The sequence below is a fragment of the Mastomys coucha genome, unplaced genomic scaffold, assembly GCF_008632895.1.
Source record: "Mastomys coucha isolate ucsf_1 unplaced genomic scaffold, UCSF_Mcou_1 pScaffold7, whole genome shotgun sequence".
Classification (NCBI taxonomy): Eukaryota; Metazoa; Chordata; class Mammalia; order Rodentia; family Muridae; genus Mastomys; species Mastomys coucha.
In genome coordinates, this window is record NW_022196913.1 from 42,228,869 (window position 1) to 42,251,783 (window position 22,915).

A 22,915-nucleotide genomic window follows, 5' to 3' on the forward strand; every position below is an offset into this window, starting at 1 on the left:
AGTGTGAGTGTGTGTGAGTGTGTGAGTGTGAGTGTGTGTGAGTGTGAGTGTGTGTGAGTGTGTGTGTGAGTGTGTGTGAGTGTGTGTGAGTGTGAGTGTGTGTGTGAGTGTGTGTGTGAGTGTGTGTGAGTGTGTGAGTGTGTGTGTGTGTGTGTGAGTGTGTGTGAGTGTGTGTGTGAGTGTGTGTGTGTGTAGGTCAGTGGATAACCTATGACTATCAGGTCTCTCTCTTTGACGTGTGGATCTTAGGGATTGAACTCAAGTTGTCAAGCTTGGCACCAAGTTCCTTACCCACAGAGCTATCTGGGCAAGTTTAACATTTTTATTTTTGTTTTAAAAATGAGCTTAGTTGCAGTACCTAGGACAATACCGGGAAGAAGAAATTGTGTGGGAGAGAGGATGAGACATTTCTAGGTTTGCAACAATTGGGTTAAACAAACTCACAATGCACACGAACCTTAAACTATTAAAATTATATTAGGCCAGTAGCTAGAAGGCCTACCAGCTTAACCCTACAAGGTGGGAGATTTTAGCTGCTCTGGTATAAGCACAGGATTCTCTCTGGGACTTGGGACATATGTTAAAGAATGAGTATTAGTATTTTCTTTAAAGTGTGCATGTGAAATGACATTGTACCTGGGGGAATCCAGACCGGCGTGTGAGGGGGAATCAAAGGGAAAAACTGTCTTTCTTAACATGAGATTGAGTATCAGTAGGTTTTCATTTGGATGGTGGTTGTTCGGTATTGTTGGGTGGTTACATAGGGTCAGCTAGAACTAGCCAGCTTGTTTCTGGTTAAATTATCCTGTCCCTTAACATTAATGTAAAGATGAATGTTGTTTTTAATGTTTTTCTAAAGCAGAACAATTAACAGTGTTGGTTTTGCACTGGGCTTTTCCTTCCACCCTGTTTCATGATCCCAAAGGAAAATTCCCGAGCCAGACTCAGCCTGAGCAAACTGGCATAAAGCTCTGAGGACAGCATGTCGGTGACTCTGAAGCATCTTCTCAGGATGTGTTCAGGCTCCCCTCCTTTTGTTAACTGCATTCTCATCAGAAATCAGAGTTCCCTTTTAAAACCATGCTGCGGTTTACTTAACCTTTCAAATATGGAAAGGAAGTAAACAAATGCGTTCTTAGTGCCACACTTTACACTTTATACCCTAGGAGGAAATAAATGTAGCCAATGTCTTCCTGGCTAGACAGTGGGAAACATGATTGCAAGGCTTTTCTTGGTTTCAGGTAGGATAAGATGTTAGGTAGCTAGCACATATGCGTCTAGCCAGCTATATGTACTCTTACTGGATTGACAGCCTGTATTTTAATTACTTAGTTTGAAAAACCTGTCTTTGATATCCTGACTGTTGGGCAGAGATTATTGGTAGTTTGTCTCTATGGAGTGAATGTATGTTTTGTCACTTGCTACTGAGCTGGACACGGTGGAAAATAACCCTAATACGTGTCTGGGCGTGGTGGTGCACACATTTAATCCCAGCACGAAAAAATGAGATCGCCTCCCCATCTAATTAATGTGCTGTTTGCAGTTACTGCTTACAATCACTCCAACCTCAAGGATTCCCCAGGAGGCAATAGGAGACATCTTCACAGATGAACAGTGGAGTCTGAAAAATTCACGCCAGGCTATATTCCTGTATGTGTCTATATACCAGTTTTCAACAGAAATATAAAAGTAATCCAGAGTATACATTAGTCTTTTAAAAGACTAATAAATATTTCAGTATGAGGATGTCTGAAGGAGGCCAGCCTGGGTTACAACAGAAAGACCTTTAATCCCAACCCTCTTGAGACGAGGTCATTGGGAAACTCTTGAGTTGGAGGCCAGCCTGGTCTACATAGAGGATTCCAGGACAGCCAGGACCCTTGCTAAAACAAGCAAAAAGATAGTGGTAAGACCAAAGATCAGCATCTAAACTTGCTATAAACTGGCAGAAAGCTTTGTTTTCTGTTTACCAACATAATAGAGTTATAGTGACCATTTCTAGTCAAGTATCTTAAACTTTAAAAATACATTAAAAATACAGAGGAGAATGTTTTAAAAGAGGCGAGTTCATTTAGGAATAAAATGGATATTTATACATGCTGATTGCTTACAGCAGGAACTGATGACCTGCTTATATTACCAATCTATTAAGGAAGAAGTAAGTGTGCACGATCTTCTGTGTATGCACTCCTGCATTCATGGTTTTTTCCTCAAAAAAAGAAAGAGAGAGGGAAAGAGAGAGAGAGAGGGAAGGAAAAAAGAAAGAAAGAAGGAAAGAAAGGGAGAGAGAGAGAGAGAAAGAGGGAGAGAAAGAAAGAAGGAAAGAAAGAAAGGAAAGAAAGAAAGGAAAGAAACCCAGCATGCATGCAGACACTTTTTAATTTTAAATAGTTGCTGGCACATGGGAGACTTCTCGGATAGGCAGCATTCGGGCTTGAGTTTTCCTTGGTGAAGCAGGGTAGGGCTAACTCGCCACCCCCCTCCTGCTGCTGCTCCCCTCACTGGATCTCACTAACCTTCTAAAAGACCCCACCTCCAAATCAGCCTATGGACTTGAGAATTAAGTTTCTAATGCCAACTTTTGAGGGAATACATCAGATCATAACAATGTGAGGCACATTTTGTCTTTTGAGGAGAGGTGCTGGGGATTAAAGTCCCGTATGTGCCAAACAAACTCCCCACTACTGAGTGGCTCTCATATGTTTTATCTTTTGGTTTAGGAATAAAGTCAATTTTGATGTGGCTTGGGTTATGAATTTCCTTTTGGTCATTCACTTCCTATCATCCAGTGTCTTCTAGATTTGACCTAATAGTTTCTAGACGCTGAGCTCTTAGGAACTGAGAAATGGAGTGGGTCAAGTGGGGATCTGTGAAGAAATGGGATGCAGTATAAAAGAAAATTTACTGTGAAATAGTAGCTGTGAAAGAGTAAAATACTGTAAGAATTCCTTGGCTATTGAGAAAGTATGTGAGGCATTAGGGGGTGTTAGGTTGAAAATCCACATCATACAGTTTTGTAAGAAAAAGATGACTTACTTTGTCCTCCTTGTATTTCCTGAGCATATGATCTGAGATTACAGCAAATAAATGGTTCCACAGTTTTCTCACTAAGCAAAAAGATTGAATCTGTTTCTTTTCTTTTTTTTGAGACACAAGTTCCTCTTCTTTTTTCTTTTTTTAAAGATTTATGTATTGATTTAATGTATGTGTGTACACTGTAGCTGTATAGATGGTTGTGAGTCTTGACGTGGTTGTTGGGAGTTGAATTTTGTAGGACCTCTGCTCTCTGGTCAGCCTTGCTCGTTCTGGTCAACTCTGCTCCCTCTGACCCAAAGATTTATTTATTATTACGTATAATAATATATAAGTACACTGTAGTTGACTTCAGACGCACCAGAAGAGGGTGTCAGATCTCATTATGGGCGGTTGTGAGCCACCATGTGGTTGCTGGGATCTGAACTCAGGACCTTTGGAAGATCAGTCAGTAAGTACTCTCACCCGCTGAACCATCTGGCCAGTCTGAAGATACCAGTTCCTATACATAGTCCTGCTTAGCATTGAACTCAGGTTCTCACACCTCTGTCTGGAGTCAGAGGCATGTGCCATTTACACCCAGCCAACAAAACAGTACTGAATTGCTTTCTTTGATGAATTAACCATTTCAGTTTCTCCTGTTTGCCTTCCAGTGTAAAGGAGTGATACCAAGGGAAGAAAAGGGCCCAGCAGAGCCATTTCCTACTCTATGTGGATGACGGCCATAAAGGAACTATCACTTTGGGCAGAAAATGGAGGTAATTAGCAATGGAGACAGTTCTTTCATGAGGTATAGGTGCCCCCCCCCTTTTGGGTGTATAGGCTTTTTAATGTTGGTTTTAAATTTGGTTATAATTACATCAGCCTTGGTGTTAATAGAATTGGCACACACATCCTCTTAAAGGATCCAATTAGAGGAAACCTGAAGTTTCTTATCAGCTATTTCTTAAGTCTAGAACATTTAATTAGAAGAAAGCAAGTACAGGGTATGTGGAAGGTGCTGGCCAAACAGCAGCTCTGCTTCCTCTTGGAAAGGCTCAGGCCTTTCCGAACTCTGCTCCCAAAGATGAGGGAAAGCTTGGACTACGGAGATGGCACACTGGATAATGGATAAACTGCTTGCCATGTAAGTGTGAATGAGGATCAAAGTCTAAATCCCCAACACCCACATTAAAAAGCTAGGTGTGCATGGTACACAACACACCCCACCCCACCCACCCCATAACCCTGTGCTCAGGAGGCAGGGACAGGATCCTTGGGCAAGTGGGATAGGTAGACCAGCCAAATCAGCAAGTTCTGGGTTCTGTGTGAGACACTTCCTCTGAGTTCTATATGTTCATAAAGTAGGCAGCTATCAAGGAAACTGTATATATGCACACATGTACCTACTAACATGCAAACACAAAGCATGCCACACAATACATATGGGATAAAAAAAGAATGAGCAAAGGAACCTCCTTCAGATGGCATAATTGTACTGGTGGTGTGCACTTAGTCAGGGAACAGGTGCCATCAGTAGGAAAAAGCTTAAGCTGCCTTGGAACTGGCAGCTGGCTCACACCTGTAATCTCAGTACTTGAGAGCCCGAAGCAGGAGGATTGGGGCATTCTGGTCACCTGTGGCTACATAGTGAGTGTGGTCAGCCAGGGCTACATAGCAAGCTCTTGGCCTCAATAAGCAAACTGTTGTTGTTGTTATTTATGCTCTCTTCTGGGTGTGGGTTGAACTAGGAAAAGGGTGTTGGGCACTTCTGTCTCTCTTATAATGGTAGCTGTGTTTAGCACCACATGACTATGATAAGCCTAAACTTTCTCACAAGAACATCACTGACTTCTGTTTTTCAGTTCTATAGTAGAGACTTCTTAGAAGCCTAAAACCCTGTCCCGATGATGTCGAATTCGCCCGTTGGTTTAGAAGGCTCAGACCTGTCTTCCATCAACACCATGATGTCAGCAGTAATGAGCGTATCAAGTGTCACAGAGAATGGTGGGAGCCCCCAGGGCATCAAGTCCCCCATGAAGCCTCCAGGACCAAATCGGATTGGCAGAAGGAACCAGGTAAGGGTCTGTGGCTTGGGTGGTAGCAGCTAGTGGATTTTGTCTTGGGAGAATGTAGAGCAGAAGTTCCCACACTGCCTGAGAGGAAACGCTGGACACATCCTGAATTAAAGGTATACCCAAAGGCTATCATCGTTTTCAGGAGCTAATGTTTTCATGATTTATATCCTTGCATGGTGGAGATCTTTTATGCCATGATACACTTCAGGGAATGTACCCTTTCTCTTGTGATTTGACTTAAGCACAAGCTTATGTTTAACAGAATGAACTTGGCTGCCTCTGCTATGATGCAGTTTCTTTCCTTTTAATGCAGATGATTAATTTGTTTGTTTGTTTTCTTTCTAAGCTAGCTCCTTGTGGAAATAAAGAAAATAAAAAACACCTCCAAATAAGTTCCTGTTTGTTCAGAGTTCAGCTTTCCATTTTGGCTTTTGGCTTCAGAGAATCCCAATTAAGATCCATCAAATGGAAAAGGCTTGTGCTTGGCTGGTTCATAGCCGTGCAAAGCCCTGAGTTCAGTCTGCTTAATCCTTTTGAGTTTTCAATGGTCACAGGATCAGGAGAAATTGGAAAGAGTAATTGCATCAACAGAAATTGGGAGGAATGAATGTTGTTAGAAAAGCTCCTGTCTCCTCTACTGGGAACAAGGCATTGTCTTTTTCAGTTAGTGGACAAATGGGGCACTTTTGACAAGTTGTTGCCATCTTGACAGCAACATTTTTAACAAGGTAGATAAGGGGGCAGAGGGCACATAATTCTCAGTTCATCTCAGAAATCATATAGTGTAAAGTGACTTCCCCATCAGTTTCTTGTTGGTATAATGTTTGGAGACAAGGTCATCTTCTTAGAGTGTGTCTGGGAGCTAGCATAGAGAGGACAAACTGGTGGGGCTTTTGTGTACTAATGACTGTTCTTATGTAGACTTCTCTCTGAGAACATCTATGATGGATTTTGACAAGCGCTCAGGTTTTTAGCTCAATGTGTTCTCTAGGAGGTGGCAGCAGTTCCATGTTCCCTGCAGCGTGTAAGTGTGCATGCCTCCATTCCCCGCCTCAAGCCTGAGGCCTCTACAGAGCTCAGGAATGTTTTATAGGCTTGGAGTATTGATAACTCTCTTTCTCTCTCTCTCTCTCTTTCCCCTTGCCTTCATGTGCCTCTCTTCCTGTGGGTGCCCGAGAAAATACTCAGCCTGAGCACAGAAGGAACACTAGCCCTGGGAAGAAAAGGTTTATTTCCACTCTCATATGCCTGTCTGTCCATCTCTCCATCTGTCTCACTGTCTATCAGCTCATTTGACAATAGACCTAGCTTCTGTTACCTACTCTGCCAGATGTCAAGCATTCAAGGATGACTAAGAAATGTGAGGTCATCCATTGTCTTCCTCATCCTTCTCTGCTTTACCAAGAGTGAACTGAGCATTGGGCAAGAACTTTTCCTTAAATAGCACAGCATGGCATAGCTGCCCCAAGTCCAGGCTCTGGTTCCTTCTCAGCACAGAGACAGTTAGGGTTACCAAAGACAGCCACCATTCCTTCCACCTCTGGATCAGGAAGTGAAGAAGTCAGTGTGCAGTGTAAGTAAGTGATGCACTTACTATCAACCCCTTCCTCCCTCAGGGATCCGTTAGAGTGCCTTTGTGTTTAGAAAGGAGACTAGGCCAGAGGTAGCCTGCTACATGCAGCACCAAATTTAAGAAAACAAAACATAGCTCAGAGGGTTGTCAGGCCTTCTACCTGACAACTGGACAGGGAAAGTAGAAAGGAGGGCGCCTTGGGAAAGGTTGCATCCATGTGACCATAGCATTCCAGGGGAGATTAGCCACAGCCGGATGCTGACAAGGGTGCCAGATTGTTTCATTATGGACTGGTTAGTTATCACATTAGCTGCTAATTTTATCTCTCAGCTCAGGAAGTTTGTTTCTCTCACCAGCATGACTATAATAACTGGGCTCAGAAGCCTATTTAGTGTGGCCCTTTTCCATCATGAAAATGCTCTTTTACTCTCTGTTCACCTTTAAAAGTTAGTAAATCTGCTTCCACAGACCACCATGGGTTTGTGACCTTACATTGCAGCCTACACGACAGCATTCCTAGCTTCAAGCTTGGCAGAGGTTAATGATCAACCCTAAAGTCAATATCAGTCAGCCCCGTGTGCCTCCACACAATGTGCCTGGTGTCTACTTCAAGGTGACCACAAGATGATTTTATTAAAATATGTCTCCTCAAGTGACTGGCCACTTGGATGCCTAGAGGTTATTTTGAGACAAGGTCTCACTGTGCTGCCAGACTAGCATGAACTTGTAGGCTCAAGCAATCCCCTGCCTCAGTCTTTCAGGGACTAAAGCCAGTATCTGGCTGGGTTTTTTAAATGCACACCAATACAATGTACTGTTGAATCTTTTCCTTACATAAAAAAAAAAAAAATCCACATAGTATTGTTAATCTGATGAATTGATAAAAATATCTCAGAGCTTGACTTTTCCCTAAAGTTTTGACCTAACTGTGAGGCATCCTCTTATTGTGCCACTGAGAGAACTAGAAGTGTACCAGATTTTTTTTTTTTTTAATGTCTCTGGGATCTTCATCTTCCTTAGAGTTTGAGAGAGAGAATGCCTGACTGGCCTACTTCTCTGACCCACTTCCTCAGCCAAAAAGGTGCTTAGACTGAAACTCATTCTGAAGAGAGAGAAGGCAGCCACAAATAAGACATCACCATACATACATCCATCTGGTTCATGGTACCATTTGTTTTCAGTTTTTAGGGTAACTTATTCTCATCACTTCTCACGAACATCACAAGGGTGTTGCTTTTCTGTGCCTTGGGTCAGACTTTGTACAGTATCATGGTTTGGGTGTGGGCCTTTGAACAGCTGGTGTCAGTGCTTCATTGTTCTGTTTGGAGCAAGTCCCTTGTTCCTCTGCACTTTAAAGTTTCCTTTTCCAGAAAATGGGATCCATAATAAGTGGCCATCGCCTAGGGATTACAGAGGGGGGAAAAACAAGCCTGATGTTGCTATAAATTCACTGATCAACATGTGCTCAATAATTGGTTTAACAGTCAAAAAGCAGGAACACATTCAAATGAGTTCAGGTGAGAAGAAATCTACTCAGAGATACCCAAGACCAGAAAAGATGTAGAGATTGGCCAGAGCATCCAGCCACTCTTCTTCCCTGGCCTCTGACTTCATTTAGCACGAACATCTCCCCCAAATGCTTTCTTTTGGCTGAACTTGCCACAGTGTTAACTCTGAATCCAGCTCTACATGAGCGCTCCATGGAAGTGCTCAGGACTGTCTAGTTGAGCCATCAGTGTCTTCTGGGGGAGATTTTAAGACAGGTGTTTCCCCTAGTCCTGGTCTAGCATATTAGGAGTCTAAAAGTTTGTATTGTACAGAGCTCCCGGATGATCCTGCTGTTATTGAGAGCCTGATGACATAATATTTAACCATTGTAATTCCTCATAGCTGCCCAGGCATGAGTACAGTTAGTTTTAGGAATAGAGACAGGGACTCATGTCAAAACTCATGTCTTGAGTTTTGTGTGAGTAGGGAGGTAATATTGGGCATTCCTTATGATTTCCCATGAATTACTTGGCAGGAGGAACTTTTAACAAGTTGTCAGTAAAAGAAGTTAGCCTTTTTTGTAGGAAGGTAAGACTATATTGCTTGAAGGAAGCTTGTCCTGTATGTTTTGAAGAAAAATGAAGCAAGCCACCTAACCAACCAGTGAGCCTGGGTTTTTTGTCACCTCTTGTGGAGTCTTCAGTCTGGGCTGTCATGCTGACTGGTTTTGATGAGGCCAGAGTCTACTTGTTCGTTATTTATGGGCACCACCCAAAAGATGCGAGCTTTATGGGCAGAGCCTTGTTAGTCCCACTGAGAATTATTACTGGGGCACTAAGGAAGCCTTCCACTGGTGGGATGGACTTTCCTGTTGAATCTCATTGCCTCTCTTACATTTTTGAGGGTGCTTGAGACCTGTGTTCTTAGCATGTGGAAGGTGGAGGCAAGACAATCAAGATAAGGAAAACCTAGGCTACTGAAAGGGTTTCAGGCCAACTTGGGCTGCATGGGGCAGTAACAAACGCAAACAACAAAAAGGCAATGGTACTTGGAGCTCGGATATAAACACCTAGTCCCTCGTCTTTGCAGAGCACCATGGTCCTGCCTTATCTTTGCCCACTAAATGTAGTCTTAGCACAGTATGGCCAATGTTATTTTTCCCATTTATAAACAAGGAAACTGAGGACAGATTGGGGACTGACCTGCACAAATACTGGACAGACTCCCGTACAATCATTGTAGCTGCTTAGACCCAGCTCTAAGACGTGGGACCATGCCAAAAAACAGAAGATACCAGTTCACTGTGATGGGCGAATCATCCTCTATTTTAACCTTGTTTTAGGAAACGAAAGAGGAGAAGTCTTCCTATAACTGTCCGCTATGTGAAAAGATTTGCACCACCCAGCACCAGCTGACCATGCACATCCGTCAGGTTTGCCCTACTTTTGTATTATCGTTCACCAACAGGATGATTGGATTTTAATTAAATTGAATTGTCTAATAAATTATAAGCTATGTTCAAAGTTTATTGTTTTAGCAATCTTGGATAGTTATGAAGTTATTTTTGCATAGCCGTGTTTCTATGATGGTCTAAGACAGAATATGTTTTTCAAAGATAGTGAACATCCAGGTAACTGATGACTTATGTTGATATAGTGCTTTTTATTGTTTGTAACAGTATTGACTAAATCTCATAATGAAAGGCTATAGTGTTCTCCCCCTTTCTGACTCTATTTGTGTGTGGAGGAAGGGGAACAGTCATGGGGACCTTTACACCATGCTGGCTTTGAACTAAGTTTGTAGCTCTTCTGTCCTGGAACTCATAGCAGCCCTTTGCCTCAGCCCTCTTAGTGCTGTGTTTGTAGGTATCTGTCATCATACCTGACTTTTTCCCCCTTGCCATGTAGTCAGCTGGCTGAAGGAAGCCCAAAGTCCTCGTGTCCATTCCTGGCTTTTATTTAAATGATGCCAGTGTACTTCCTGCAACCGAGGAGTTCCTGGATTTGGGATCTTTTTTCCCTTGTCATAGGATGTATCCTTGTCCCCTTTTCATATTGCTGGTTTATAACAGACTGCTGGTAACAGAATAGTGGGGAATGATGATGCAGTAAAATCATAAGAGGCTGCTAAATACTAATGACACCGAGTTACTGAGGAAACTTGGTTGTGGATAGAGATGTTCCTGGTCATGTTTCAGAAGCACGAACTACCTCATTCAGGTTTCTGTTTTCTAACAACCAGCCTAAGTCTTAAACTGAAGGAGGGACTATGGCCTCCCAGTGTGAACATCCTAATTGTTTCTCATATTGGCTGTATATTAAGACTGCTTCAGCCCAGAGGAGTTCATAATATATGTGTTAGTCCAACCTGTGCACCTGTAAAGACTAGCTCTGAGTTTTGCATCCGAGTGGAAGATAATACAACAAAATAATCATATACCCATCTTCTAATGCCTTTGGCTCTTTCAAAGACACTTAAAAAGAAACCTGGAGGGTGGGAGTTGGGGGTTGGTTGTTGGAAGATGGAGAAACTTAACTGGTTTTTACAACTCTCCAGATCTATATTTCCAATGCCATCTTGTCAATGACTGCTGTACTGATTGCTTTCTGCAGCACAACACAGACACTGGAGGAGCTGACCACTCGTGCAGCATCTGTGGGAAGTCACTGAGCTCTGCCAGCTCCCTGGATCGTCACATGCTGGTGCACTCTGGCGAGAGGCCTTACAAGTGTACTGTGTGTGGTCAGTCTTTCACCACCAATGGGAACATGCACAGGTGGGTGCTGTCCTTTGCTTGGGTGGCTGACTGCACCATTGAGCCATTAGTAGACTTGCCTAAAAGCTGAAGAGAGTTTTTGTTTGTTTGGTTTTGGGGTTTTTTGTTTGGTTGGTTTTTTTTCTATTTCCCATAGAGAAAAATCTGGGATCATTTTACTAACTTACACCATCTCAGGATATCAGAGGTAGTGGCCAGGCTAAACCTTTGGCCCTTGGGTTCTTTGGGGTGGCCTTATTTCCATCGTGACACTAGAAGTTTTCCCTTGTCAGAGAGGTAGAGGTGGGCAGCCCTTTACACACATAAGCACCCTCAGGACAAAGACACATCATGGATACAGCCTTTCAGTTTAAACATGTCTTTATGGCCTACCAGATCTGCCACAAAGATTTTTTTCTTTAGGGGGCGGGAAATTCTGGAGTCTTTGAATAATTAAGTGGCCTGGTTCTAGAGCTTCAGAAAAAGAGATAAAACAGGGTGCAAGGATATAAATGGCAGGAAGTGACTTCTGGGAATGATGCTCACTCAGGAGTGAGACAGCAAATAGATAGAGGTGGATTTACGCCAGGAGGAGAAGCAATGGGAATATGTTTTATGGAGGTAGCATGTGTTTCAAGCAGTGAGAGCAGAAGCAGCTTTTAAATGTTCTCTCTCCTTTTTTTTAGATGTAAATGTTTTAAGAACATTTTAGGAATGGAGGAGAGACTCTGACTGTCTCACAGTCAGTGACACACCAGAATCCAAATCTCTTCTGGTGTTTGTAAATTTCTGAATCTACTCCACTTAGTTAGTTTAGGATGAGGATTAGAAGGTATGAATTTAAAAAATAGTTCCAGGCCTATTGGAAGCACTCAGTAAATAGTGCCTGCTGTTATTTGGTGTCTAAGAAATGCTGCCATAATTTACCACTGGTGAATCTCTTGTCTAAGCTTCCAGAAGCGAGGTACGCTTCATGAAAGTGTTTTGTAATTTTACTTATTTTATTTTATGTGTGGAGGTGTTTACCTGTGGTAGTACAGGCCTCAATATTATAACGTGTCCTGCTATACCTGTTGCCATTGGGTATCAAAGCGGGAAGTGGACCCTTGTGTGTGTTTTAATATACCTATACTACTTTGCATTATCATTTTACACTAACATATTATTTTACACTGTAGCTTTTTGCTGTTTACCACTATGTTGGCCAGTTGATATCATTGACTTCTGTTTAAACCCATTCCTTTTGTTGCCCTGACTCTTCTGTCTGTCTCATATTTGCTGTTCACCTGCTCCTCTCTTAAGTGACTTCCCCATCTTCTACTACTGAGTAGAGCTCACTCTGACATTAGCATATGGCTGTTTTGGCCTCAGTGCTGATGGCTGGTGTTCTCCATTGTACATCTCTGACCCTGACCCCAGTTGTTTCTGATTGGAAAGTTTCTCATTTTGAGATCATGTCTATGATTAAATCTTCTCAGACATAGTTGCTATTTTTGACAAGGGATGTGTCGGGCAGTGCATCAGTAAAACTCTGCCCTATGTGTCACTGTGTTTGATGTCTTTTCATCCACTCAAAAATTCTTTTCTGCATTGAATTATCTTGTCACCCTTTTCAAAATTCATAGGTCTGCTTTTCATTCTGATCCATTGATCTGTGTGCATAGCCTAAGACCATTATCACAGTGTGTTGGTTATTTCAATTTTTTAGATGAATCTTCAATATGGGAGTGCAAGTCTTTCAACTAAAATCCTTTTCCAAAAAAAAAAAAAATTTTGAATTGTTTTTCTTTTTTTGAGACAGGGTCTCATTATGTAGCCTTGGCTGGCCCGGAACTCTAGACCAGGCTGGCCTCAAACTCATACAATCTACCTGCTTCTGGGCTCTGGATCAAAGGCATGTACCTTAATGTCTGGATTCAGACTTGTTTTGATTAATCTGACTTGTTTGCATTTCCATCTGGATAATTTGGTTTTGTTTGTTTTCTTGTTTTGTGGTGTGCTGGGGCCTCAGATATGCTGGGTAAGTTACTGAGAGGTATCTCCGCCCTGTACACAATTTAGGAACAGATGGTCAATTTCTTCAGAAAGATCAGCAACAGTTATTGTAGGGGGATGCATTCAGTCTCAGTCAGTTTTAGTCTGTCTCCACCCTTTTGGTTGTTTTTTCTTCATAACTAGGAATCAAACCCTAGGGACACGGTCCATCACTGAGCTCCATGCCGGCAGCACTGTCACTACCATCTTAACAATTGATTTGGTTTCCTGTATCCTTTCTAGGCTTCTTTCTTCATGCTTAGAGCTATTTAGTAGATTCCTTAGGACTTTATGCTCCCAAGGTTATGGAGTTTACTGTAGAGATGGCCTCATTCCTCTTTCCATCCTGGGCGTCACTAATTTCCTCTTGGGGTGCACCAGACCCTTAGTATAATTCTAAATGGAAGTAAAGTGTGTAGACATTATTGTCTTCTTTCTTATCTTAGGAAGAAAGCATTCCCCTCGCAGCCCTAGCCCATTGTGCTGCATGTTGTTATCTTAAATGAAATTTGCCGGCTGAAGGAAGTTCATCTGTATTCCACATATGTTGGATGGTTTTTATCATGAGTGTTAGATTTTGTTAATGAATTTTGTCTGCATCTGTGTTTGTTTTCTGTCATTCAGTCCTGTCCTGTTCTATATGAGCCCCGTGGATACAGCATTTCTAGTGGTGATGGACTTGGTTGACTGGTATTTTGATAAAGGCTTAAGGCTGTGCTTACAATAGATGCCAGTGTGTGGTTTTCTTGTGCTGTGTGCTTTTCATGCCAGAATTACTATCAGAAAACGAACTCAGAAGCATTCTTTTCTCTTTTGGAAAGTGCTTTGACAAGTTGGTAGGGGTTTTGTTGTTGTTGTTGTTTTGTTTGGTTGGTTGGTTGGTTGATTGGTTTGGTTTTTGGTTTGGGGGGATATTTTTGTTTTGTTTTGTTTTTTTATAAGTTCATTAGAGACCATACCTGAGTTTTTCTTTTTGTGCAATTGTTTTTTTCAGATTAGCAGCCAACCTCTTAACTTGCTATAGGTCTGTTCAGATTTACTATTTCTTTCTGAATTGATTTTATTGGCTACATTCTTGAGGAGTCCTGACCATTTCATCTCAGTAGTCAAAGTATCCACCATGCAGGCTTCCCTTGTACTGTTTTTATTCTGTGAGACCCAAAACTTTGATAACTAAACTCTTTTCCTGTTTTGTTATTGTTTGTGCATTTATTTGTTACTTTATGTAATTATGAGTGTGTGCATGGCATGAGTTTATGTGCACCATGTTTGTGCAATAACCTGTGTAGGCCAGAAGGAGCTTGGATCCCCACAGAACTGTAGTAGTAACAGGCACCTGTGAGCCAGTATACAGATGCTGAGAATTGGACCTGGAGTCCTGGAAGAGCAGCAAGCTCTCATCTCTCCAGTCCTAGCTCTACTGATGTTTTCAGAGAACTGGGTTTTCCTTTGCTCAGTTTTCCTCTCCATTTTTTGTCTCTATTTCCACAGTTTTTTGGTCTAAGCATTACCCTTCTTCTTGCTTTAGGCTCTGTTTTTCCTTTTTAAGGTGTTGTCAAGTATAGGATTAGCTTGTGGACCTGAAGATATTTTTAATAATAGGCAGTAATAACTGCATTTCCATACATTGGGGGTGGAGGGTAAATGAGGGACTCTTGCTGTCAGGACTGGCTGGCCTTGAACTCACAGAGATCCAACTGTCTCTGCCTAGGATTAAAGGTGCCTCCATGTCAAGTGGATACATAAATTTTGTATACTGTATTTCTTTGCCAATTGCATCCATATATTTTTAATTTATCTCAATTATGATTTCTTCTTTGATATATTAGTTATTTAGGGATATGGTACAGATTCTAGCCTACAGATGTGTCTTCCCAGATTTCTTAATGTTACTGATTTAAGGTTAATGCCGAAACTTGTAAATGATGGGTTTAAAGAATTTGAGTTTTGCTAATCAATCACAAAGTCATTATCTTCGTTTGTTGGCATAGCTGTATTTTTGAGAAAAAATAATAAAAAAATTTGTATGAGGGGAGTTAGATGTATTTGCCTGGGAAGATTCATTCCAGGATCCTGAGCCTTTGGTGAGCTGAGACCTCTCTTAAGCACATACCTGAGCTACATTGATCAGGAGCCACAACTGTCCTGGAATGTGTGTAGGAATTAGAACAGGGATGATACCGAGGTTCTGATAACCATGGCTAGAAGGAAGTAATCAACCAACAATTTGGCCTTGAGACCAGAGTGCTCTCCTGTGTTTCCCTGCTGTTGCTTCCCGAGGTCTTTGGCACCTACTAGGGTTGAGTACTACCAGAAGCTCCTTAGTGTGATTCTCAGAGTTGATACTGAAATAGACTACCAGAAGACTTACACAGAGGCTTCCCTGGGCACCCGTGACCCAGTCTAAGAATCTCAGTTCCATCTTGGTTTTGATTTTTGCTTTAAGACAGCATCTGGCTGTCATCAAAGCCAGCCTCAAACTAATGTCTTCTGATTTAGCCTCTCAGGTTACAGGCTATCTGAATGTGTCAGCATCCTGACACCCGTGTTTATGAGTGGCCATAAGCAGTTTCCCTAGCCGTGACCATATGATCTGATTATCAATCTCCTCTTTCTTGATGAGCACAAATTGCCTATAATCCCTAATGGACCCCACCTCCCTTGGAATGGTGTTTTCTTTCAGTCTCAGGTGTTGTCATCACATGTACTTTTCCATGTAGAGTTCCATTTCTGTAAGGATGAGAGGAAAGGATACAGTGTCACTGAGGACCTCTCCTTCACTGTCCACTCTGAGAGCTGTCTGTTTGATGTGCCTCCATGCATACATAGGCCTTGCAAGTGAACTCTGACTTTCCAGTGGTTGCCTTGTGAGAGAGATCTAGGCTCCATTCCAGCATTTTTTTTTTTTTTTTTGCTAACACTCGGGATAGGGGGCGGAGGAGAGGCATGACAGACCTCACACCACAAACTCTAAGGATCCAGGGTACAGTTATTCTTAGTGGATATTAAGGTACCTTTAATAGAATACTTCTCTCTTCTTTGGTCACTAGCTGTTTAGTGAATGTGTTGGTTAACCTTGTTTTTAAGGCTGGTCAGTCCTTTATCTGTATGATTGTTACATTAGTAAAATAAACACAGTGAGTTAGCATACTAAACTGTTATGGGTAGTCACATTGACAGTTGCTTCGCAGCAACCATAGAGCCTGTATTTCTTACACTTTAATTACACTGAGTAAATTTACATGGTTTATTTTGTGTATGGATGTGTGTGAGTCAGTTACTCATTGAAGTATGCTATCCAGGTCTCTAGGGCTCATACCATCTTCCTGGCCCAGCCTCCCAGGTACTAATACTACATATGCATAGCAGGACACCCAACATAGTATACTATCTTAAAACTAAAATAGATAGAGAAAAGAAATTTTGAGAAAACTTAGGTAAGAGTATTATCATCATAAGTTGTTCCTATCCTATAAGTTCTCATGTTTTTGAAGTTTGAAAATGTTTGTGGGAGGGAGTACTTATATTCTTATGAATCTTTACATAAGCTGGTGGAGGCCCAAGATTGTCAGATACCTTCTTCAGTACCTGGCTTGCTCTTTACCTTCCTTTTTGAAACAGGTCTTAATGAGCCTGGAGCTCACTGAACCAACGAGGCTATCTGGGCCAGCCAGTGAGCTCCAGGGACCTGCCTGTCTCTGGCTCCTCAGCACTGGCACTGCCAGTGTGTGCTGCCAGACTCAGCTCTGTCTGTGGATGCTGACGATCCAAACTCAGGTCCTGCTCTTGTCCAGCAAACAGTTATCAATTAAATATTCTCCCCGGCTTGCTAGAAATACCCTACTCCAAACCTATAGCTTGGTTTATGAGCAAAATAACAGTCTCCGAAATAGTACAGAAAATAGTTGACAGAACCATCACTATGTCTCCAGCCTCTGACTTTCCCAGATGCCTTATCAGATGCTCTCAGGTTGAAAATTTGGATTAAACTGTGCATGCCTTCCAAATCAAACTTGGGAAAGCCAGCCAGAACACACATACACACACACACACACCCCCACACACACCCGGTGAGGCCGATGTAGGGAAGGGGCACCATGCTCTGCACCTTGCAGAAGTTGTTCCAGAAAGCCTTCACTTGCAGAGGCGTGAAGAAATGAGGCGCCTTGAATGGAATACTGCTCTCTTCTTTGGCCACTAGCTGTTTAGTGAATGTGTTGGTTATCCTAGTTTTAAAGGCTGCTCAGTTCTTTATTTGTATGATTGTTACCTTAGTGAGATAAACACAGTGAGTTAGCATACTAAACAGTTATGGGTAGTCTCTTGAAAGAGGAGATGGGGCAGACCTTGTTTGAAATGTCTATAAAATGACTACTTTTTAAAAAATTGTAAAAATAAAACCCTGCAGACCATAATTGCCTTTGCATCAAGGGAAACTCAATCCCATTTTGCTCCTCGTGTCCCATACTTTAAGCTGTAAAGAATTGCAAATGTTTATTAGGCTTAAAGAGATGCTGAAGACTCCGAGTGCTCTCAAGACAGCCTTTCTATTTTCTCTGAAAAACAGGGATGTATTCTCATTTGACAGTCATAGAATGGTGAGAAGGAAAGTCCCAGGGCATCGTCCAGTTGCCATGAACTGATGGGCGTGATTTTTTTTTTTTTTTAAACCATTGCTAAGTATAGAAACCATTGACCCTGAGGATGCTGCTGGATAGCAGATAGTCTCCAGGAACAGAGGCTTATGTGTTCCCATTATACTTGAAGAAAGTCTGAGCTACACAGAAATGTGACCTAGTCTGTGATAAATGAGATCACAGAGGCTCTGGATTTAGAATGCTTCTCTCCTATGCTTGAGCTAAGCCTGCCAATGGCATGTACAGCCAAACTCGGCTATCTGAAACAGGGGTCAGCACTAAGCAAGAAAAGGAGCAGAGGTGAGCCAATGTCTACAAGAGGACGGTCACTTCTTCACTCTTCATCCCCACCAAGAGGAAGAGCCCCATAAGTTCTCCTGTAGTCATATCAAGTTTCTTAGGACAGCCTGTAACAAATCCTGATACTTGCTACTCTCAAGTGTGGAGGAAACCATGCAAAGGTTCAGCCAGTCCCATCTCCAAATGACCTGTTCACCATGCTACCATGTTCCTCTGTGAGAAGGAAGGTATCAGGCAAGAAATTAGTTCCAGAACAAAAACCTGTGGGTCACTCCACTGAGAACAGATTGTAAAGTCTTGTTTCCCTATGAATATCGCCTGCCTGTTCTTGTTTGTTTGAGATATGGTTTTGCTTTGCCTCCTAGACTGGCCCCAAACATGTAGGCTCTAGCTATCCCTCTGCCTTACCCTCCCAAGTAGCTAGAACTAAGGCATCTGACATTCACATAGTTCTAAAAGAAAGGGGACCTATTTTGAGGAAACAAGATCAGTTAAAAGGGAATTGCTTCAGGGAACTGGACATATTAATACCTTTAATTCCATGTAGAAGAGTATACATCAATAGTTGCGCACAGTGAGTGGTGTGAGCCCAGAATCCCAGCAGCAGAGGCTAGATCAGAGGATGTCAGAGGTGCACATTGGCCTAGGCTACAGAGCGGGACCCTGTCTCAAAATAAAACAGACAAAAAAGGCCGGGCGGTGGTGGCGCATGCCTTTAAACCCAGCACTTGGGAGGCAGAGGCAGGCAGATTTCTGAATTTGAGGCCAGCGAAGTCTACAGAGTGAGTTCCAGGACAGCCAGGGCTAGACAGAGAAATACTCTCTTGAAAAACAACAACAACAACAAAAAAAATACAGACAAAAAGAGCACATGCGTGAATATTCTGTTGTCTTACATTTAGTGCTCTACTGAGGGTACCAAATATTTCATGTGAGGTTTTAATTATGTATATACAACAGAATATTAATTAGCAGCAGTGAGTATATGTAAATAAATGCATATACATTAAACACACACATGTGTGTATATAGATATTTATATATGTTGAGTGTATATATATATAAATGTGTATATTTATATTATATATATTGAGTATTCAATGAGTGATAGTTTTATGGTGATAGTATTAAGTATCATCAGCATGTCTAATATTTTATATTGAAGTAATCACATCTCTGGTACAGTTTAGAGGGCTTTTTTAACTTCTAACCAGGGAGAAAAAAAACACAAAAATATTTGTATATTCTAATCTCTGCTTACTCCCCCTAACATGCCCTGTGTCCTATTGAGAGTGTATGTGACTATGTGGCCTGTTGTTTTCCCTGGACAATGACATTTATGAATGTGTTCACCATAGAATAATGTCTTTAAGTTACCACTTTCTTCCTAATTATATTATTATTTTTGTTTTGTTTTGTTTTTCAAGACAGGGTTTCTCTGTGTAGGCCCTGGCTGTCCTGGAACTCACTCTGTAGACCAGGCTGGCCTCGAACTCAGAAATCTACCTGCCTCTGCCTCCCAAGTGCTGGGACTAAAGGTGTGCACCACCACAGCCTAGCCCTAATTATATTAATTCAGCTTTCAACAGATAGCTTTCTTCCTTGGTTGTATTTAAACGTTATTGTTTATTGATCATATTTAAAACTTTTTCTGGCTTTGTTGACATCTCTGTGACCAGGTCTGAGACTCCAGGACTTTGATAAAGGTGACATTTGTGGCTACTTCTGAAGCCTTTCATCAGTCCTCCTTCCACTTTGGATTTCTGTTAAAGGGGTCTCCATGGACTGGCCAAAAATATATCCCAAGTCTGTCGCAAGTTCACACTCAGTGCTTGATGGCTTGTCCCCATATACTTTCCCTTAAGCTGTTTAGCCCAACAGTCTCTTCTGCATGCCAGATCAGCACACGGACTTGCAAACAGAAGAAACCGACCTGTGCCCTCTTAAATGGGGCAACAGGTTATATTCTAACAGCCTAAGTGTAGAACAGTGTTTTGCAGGGCAGCTAAGTGCTAGATGCCTAAGTCTCCATCTTAAATCATGCAAATCCCCATTGCCGTCTCAAGGCATCATTTCTGCTTATTCTGTAATGTGTTTATATTTAGAGTGGGATGTGGATCCGCATTGAGCTCTTACATGATGTTCTGTGGCTCCTTTCAGAGGCTGACTTTGTATTTTACAAATCTGCAAGTTGTAGAACACTACTACTATTATTCTATGAAAAAGAGTAGGCAAGAGTGGCCTATCTCGCTTGACTTTAATATTCAAATAAGATAAAGTGCACAAGAATACACCAAAACAGATGCTGGCTAGTGGCAATTGAGTCTCGAGTAGGAATTTAGAGAGTGTGTTTTCTCTTCCACTGTGGTTTTTCCTTCTCTATTATACTTTTAAGGATCACTACAGTTTTAGTTTCAAGAGAATAATTTAAAAGTGTACTTGTGCCTGGCGCTTACTTTTTATTTCTTTCTGAAAGACCAGTTGGAGTTCAGTGAATTCGATGGGAGTGAAAGAGCTCATAAAACTGTCCGTGCACAGGGTGTTAAATAGCAGTCGTGCCTCTTCTCCTAGTACTGCTTCTCAAATTCATGATTTGGTTCTTAATCCTTTATCACTTGGCTGGCTGGATGCTAATATTTTTTAACAACCTTTCTTCTGTTCTGGCAGTGGGAATGTTTATCTATTCATCTTCTTTTAGAGATGAAATAAATACTAAAGTTTTCTCCTAGATGCTGGCAGTGTGATGTTTTTGACATATTTTGTTAAAATATTTCAAAGGCTTAATCATACTGGATGAAACTAGTAGAAGGCAACAGAACCCAGAGCATCATGCTTGCCCACACTTGAACAGCCCAGTGGTTATGAGAGCTGAGAACTAGGTCACAGCAGGCAAGGAAGAGATAGGAGCAGGATGAGAAACAGAGAATCTAGCGTCATCTTTTCTACTGGCTCATTGGCCCAGATCTGGATGTATGTCCTGTTCAGTTTTATAACTCGAAATTAGCAACATGAAGTAGGATCACAGATGGAGATCGGCAAGTGGGCTGGCTGCACTTCCCTGGGCTTTCTGCCTCACCGTTTTTCTACCTTTGTTTAAATATCCAGCCTGTCCAACCTGTTTGGGTTGTGCAAGCTGGTGCTAGCAAACACTGAAGCGTGCCCACTCAGCAGCGTTTTTCTGATTTGTTAAGGAAGGCATCATCTATTCCCCTCACCCTCTTCGGTGGGGAAATGAGTGAGCAGCAGAGAGACCTTTGCCTGTGTGGTTGTGGCATGGAATCGATACCTATCCTTTGAGGCCAGTGTACCTCCCTCCCACCCACCCCCATCCTCCCTTAAACTGTTCTTTACTGCTTTGAGGGTTCTGGGATCCTACAAGGGGAAATTATTGGCCTTCAGTGGAGATTTTCTATTTTCTCGGATCAGATTCTGTTTCATAATGGGCTCAGAGGGTGTCAGTAGTTCAGTCTTAGGTTCCGTGTTTATATAACCCAGCCTTACTCAGGGGAGAGCTGCTGCCAGCCTTACAGGTAAGAAAACTGTGGGCCAAGATTATAACCTGCTCTTCTGAGGCCCCCCTCCCTCCTCAGCCGGCCGAATTAGAACAGTGAGGTTCTTCCCTTAAAGCACGGCATTTGGTTGTGTCATCTGTGAAAAGCAGAGGCCATCTGTGCTGCACACCTGCCCCCTTTAAGATAAAAGGCAGCTGTGAGTGCTGCAGTCGTGGAGAGGGAGCCCTGGTGGTTTTGTCGGGTGATGATTCTCTGAGCTCATTTGTCATCTTCCCCCGGATCCAGATCCTTCCTCCTTCCTCAGATGTTTCTCATGGTCCTGAACTGTGCAAGGTGTCCCCAGGTGGTGGAGACCTCTCTCTACTACAGTGCTCTTTCCCCTCCTCCCACAAGAGTGCCCTCTGTTTTTTCCTGTTGGGTATGAGGTGACCAACTTGAAGGGCCCAACCTAAGTGTTTCGTGTTCCTCTTCTGGAAGGGCTGGGGAGTGGCAAACATTGATTCATTGTTGGCTTACTATGAAGATGGTTATCTTTTCCTCCTCCACAAAAAGATGAGTGAATAAGAAAGTTCTGACATCTTTCAGAAACCTAAGAAGAACCTCCTGCCAGGCTGAGGTGACAAATGGTCTCAGTGACTTAAGCATTCCATTCTACCATGAAACGTAGGTTTGGGCTGGGTTTGACACTGTTATTGTAGCCCTTGCCGCAGACAGTCTTTCTCTGTGGTGAAGCTGGCAATGCCTTCCCACAAGAGGTAATGGCTCTGAGCCAGTGAGGCCACTTTGTGAGTAGTGACTTCATTTGAGGCCCCATTTTCAAGACAAGACTGCCTGTGGGTGTGGACTTTGGACTGCAGGCTATAAGGGAGAGTTAAGGAAAATGGGGCAGTTTAACTTATCGAAGAAACTTCCTGAAATAGACTGTCGGTGGAAATTTGAATAATATTGTTTGACTGGTGTCTTTGTTATTCAGGAATAAGTTATTTTTGTTTGTGTTATTTATTTTTTTTTTTTAAAGGCAGGGTTTACCTCCCAGGCTGGCCTTAAACTCCTGGCCTCCGCATCCCTGGTAGCTAGAACAACAAGCGTTGACCTCAACTGGACAAGTAATTTTATAGACAAGTGTGCAGAAATAATGTATATGAAAGGTAGTAACTGAGAAATTACTTTAGGAAAAAAAAATAGGCTATAGGGGATAAAGTAGTACATGGAGTCAAAAGCCTGGCTGTTAGAACCATGTCTAGAGTAAAGATTGAAGTGTCCTAGTTATGAGTCAGGTCAGAGCTAGCTGTTGTAGTAAGTGCAGGGTGAGGGAGCTGTGCTTTCTAAGGTGACAGATGACAGCCATAGGATGCCATTCACCTTTCTTTGAAAGCCACTCCAAGAAGGGGAAGAAGAACATAAGAGCCAAAGTCATTTGTGTCCCCAAAGGATAACTGGAACATGGAGGAAAAAAATACCTCTCAACTATTAGAATCGCAGCTCATTTCTTCAGTGAGGAAGTGTTTGTTCTGGGTGAGGGCTGT

General features: G+C 42.2%; 1 protein-coding gene across 11 annotated transcripts in view; it reads left to right on the forward strand.

Annotated features, from left to right (window-relative positions):
- Nucleotides 1–22,915, forward strand: part of Rreb1 (ras responsive element binding protein 1) — a 190,450-nt gene that overhangs the window by 122,265 nt on the left and 45,270 nt on the right. For all 11 annotated transcript variants that reach the window (XM_031358458.1, XM_031358461.1, XM_031358462.1 and 8 more), the window contains 4 exons: nt 3,687–3,791; nt 4,878–5,090; nt 9,494–9,583; nt 10,764–10,927. In XM_031358458.1, the coding sequence (XP_031214318.1) occupies nt 4,920–5,090; nt 9,494–9,583; nt 10,764–10,927 (425 nt within the window). In that variant the 5' untranslated portion in view covers nt 3,687–3,791; nt 4,878–4,919. The remainder of the gene's footprint in view (nt 1–3,686; nt 3,792–4,877; nt 5,091–9,493; nt 9,584–10,763; nt 10,928–22,915) is intronic.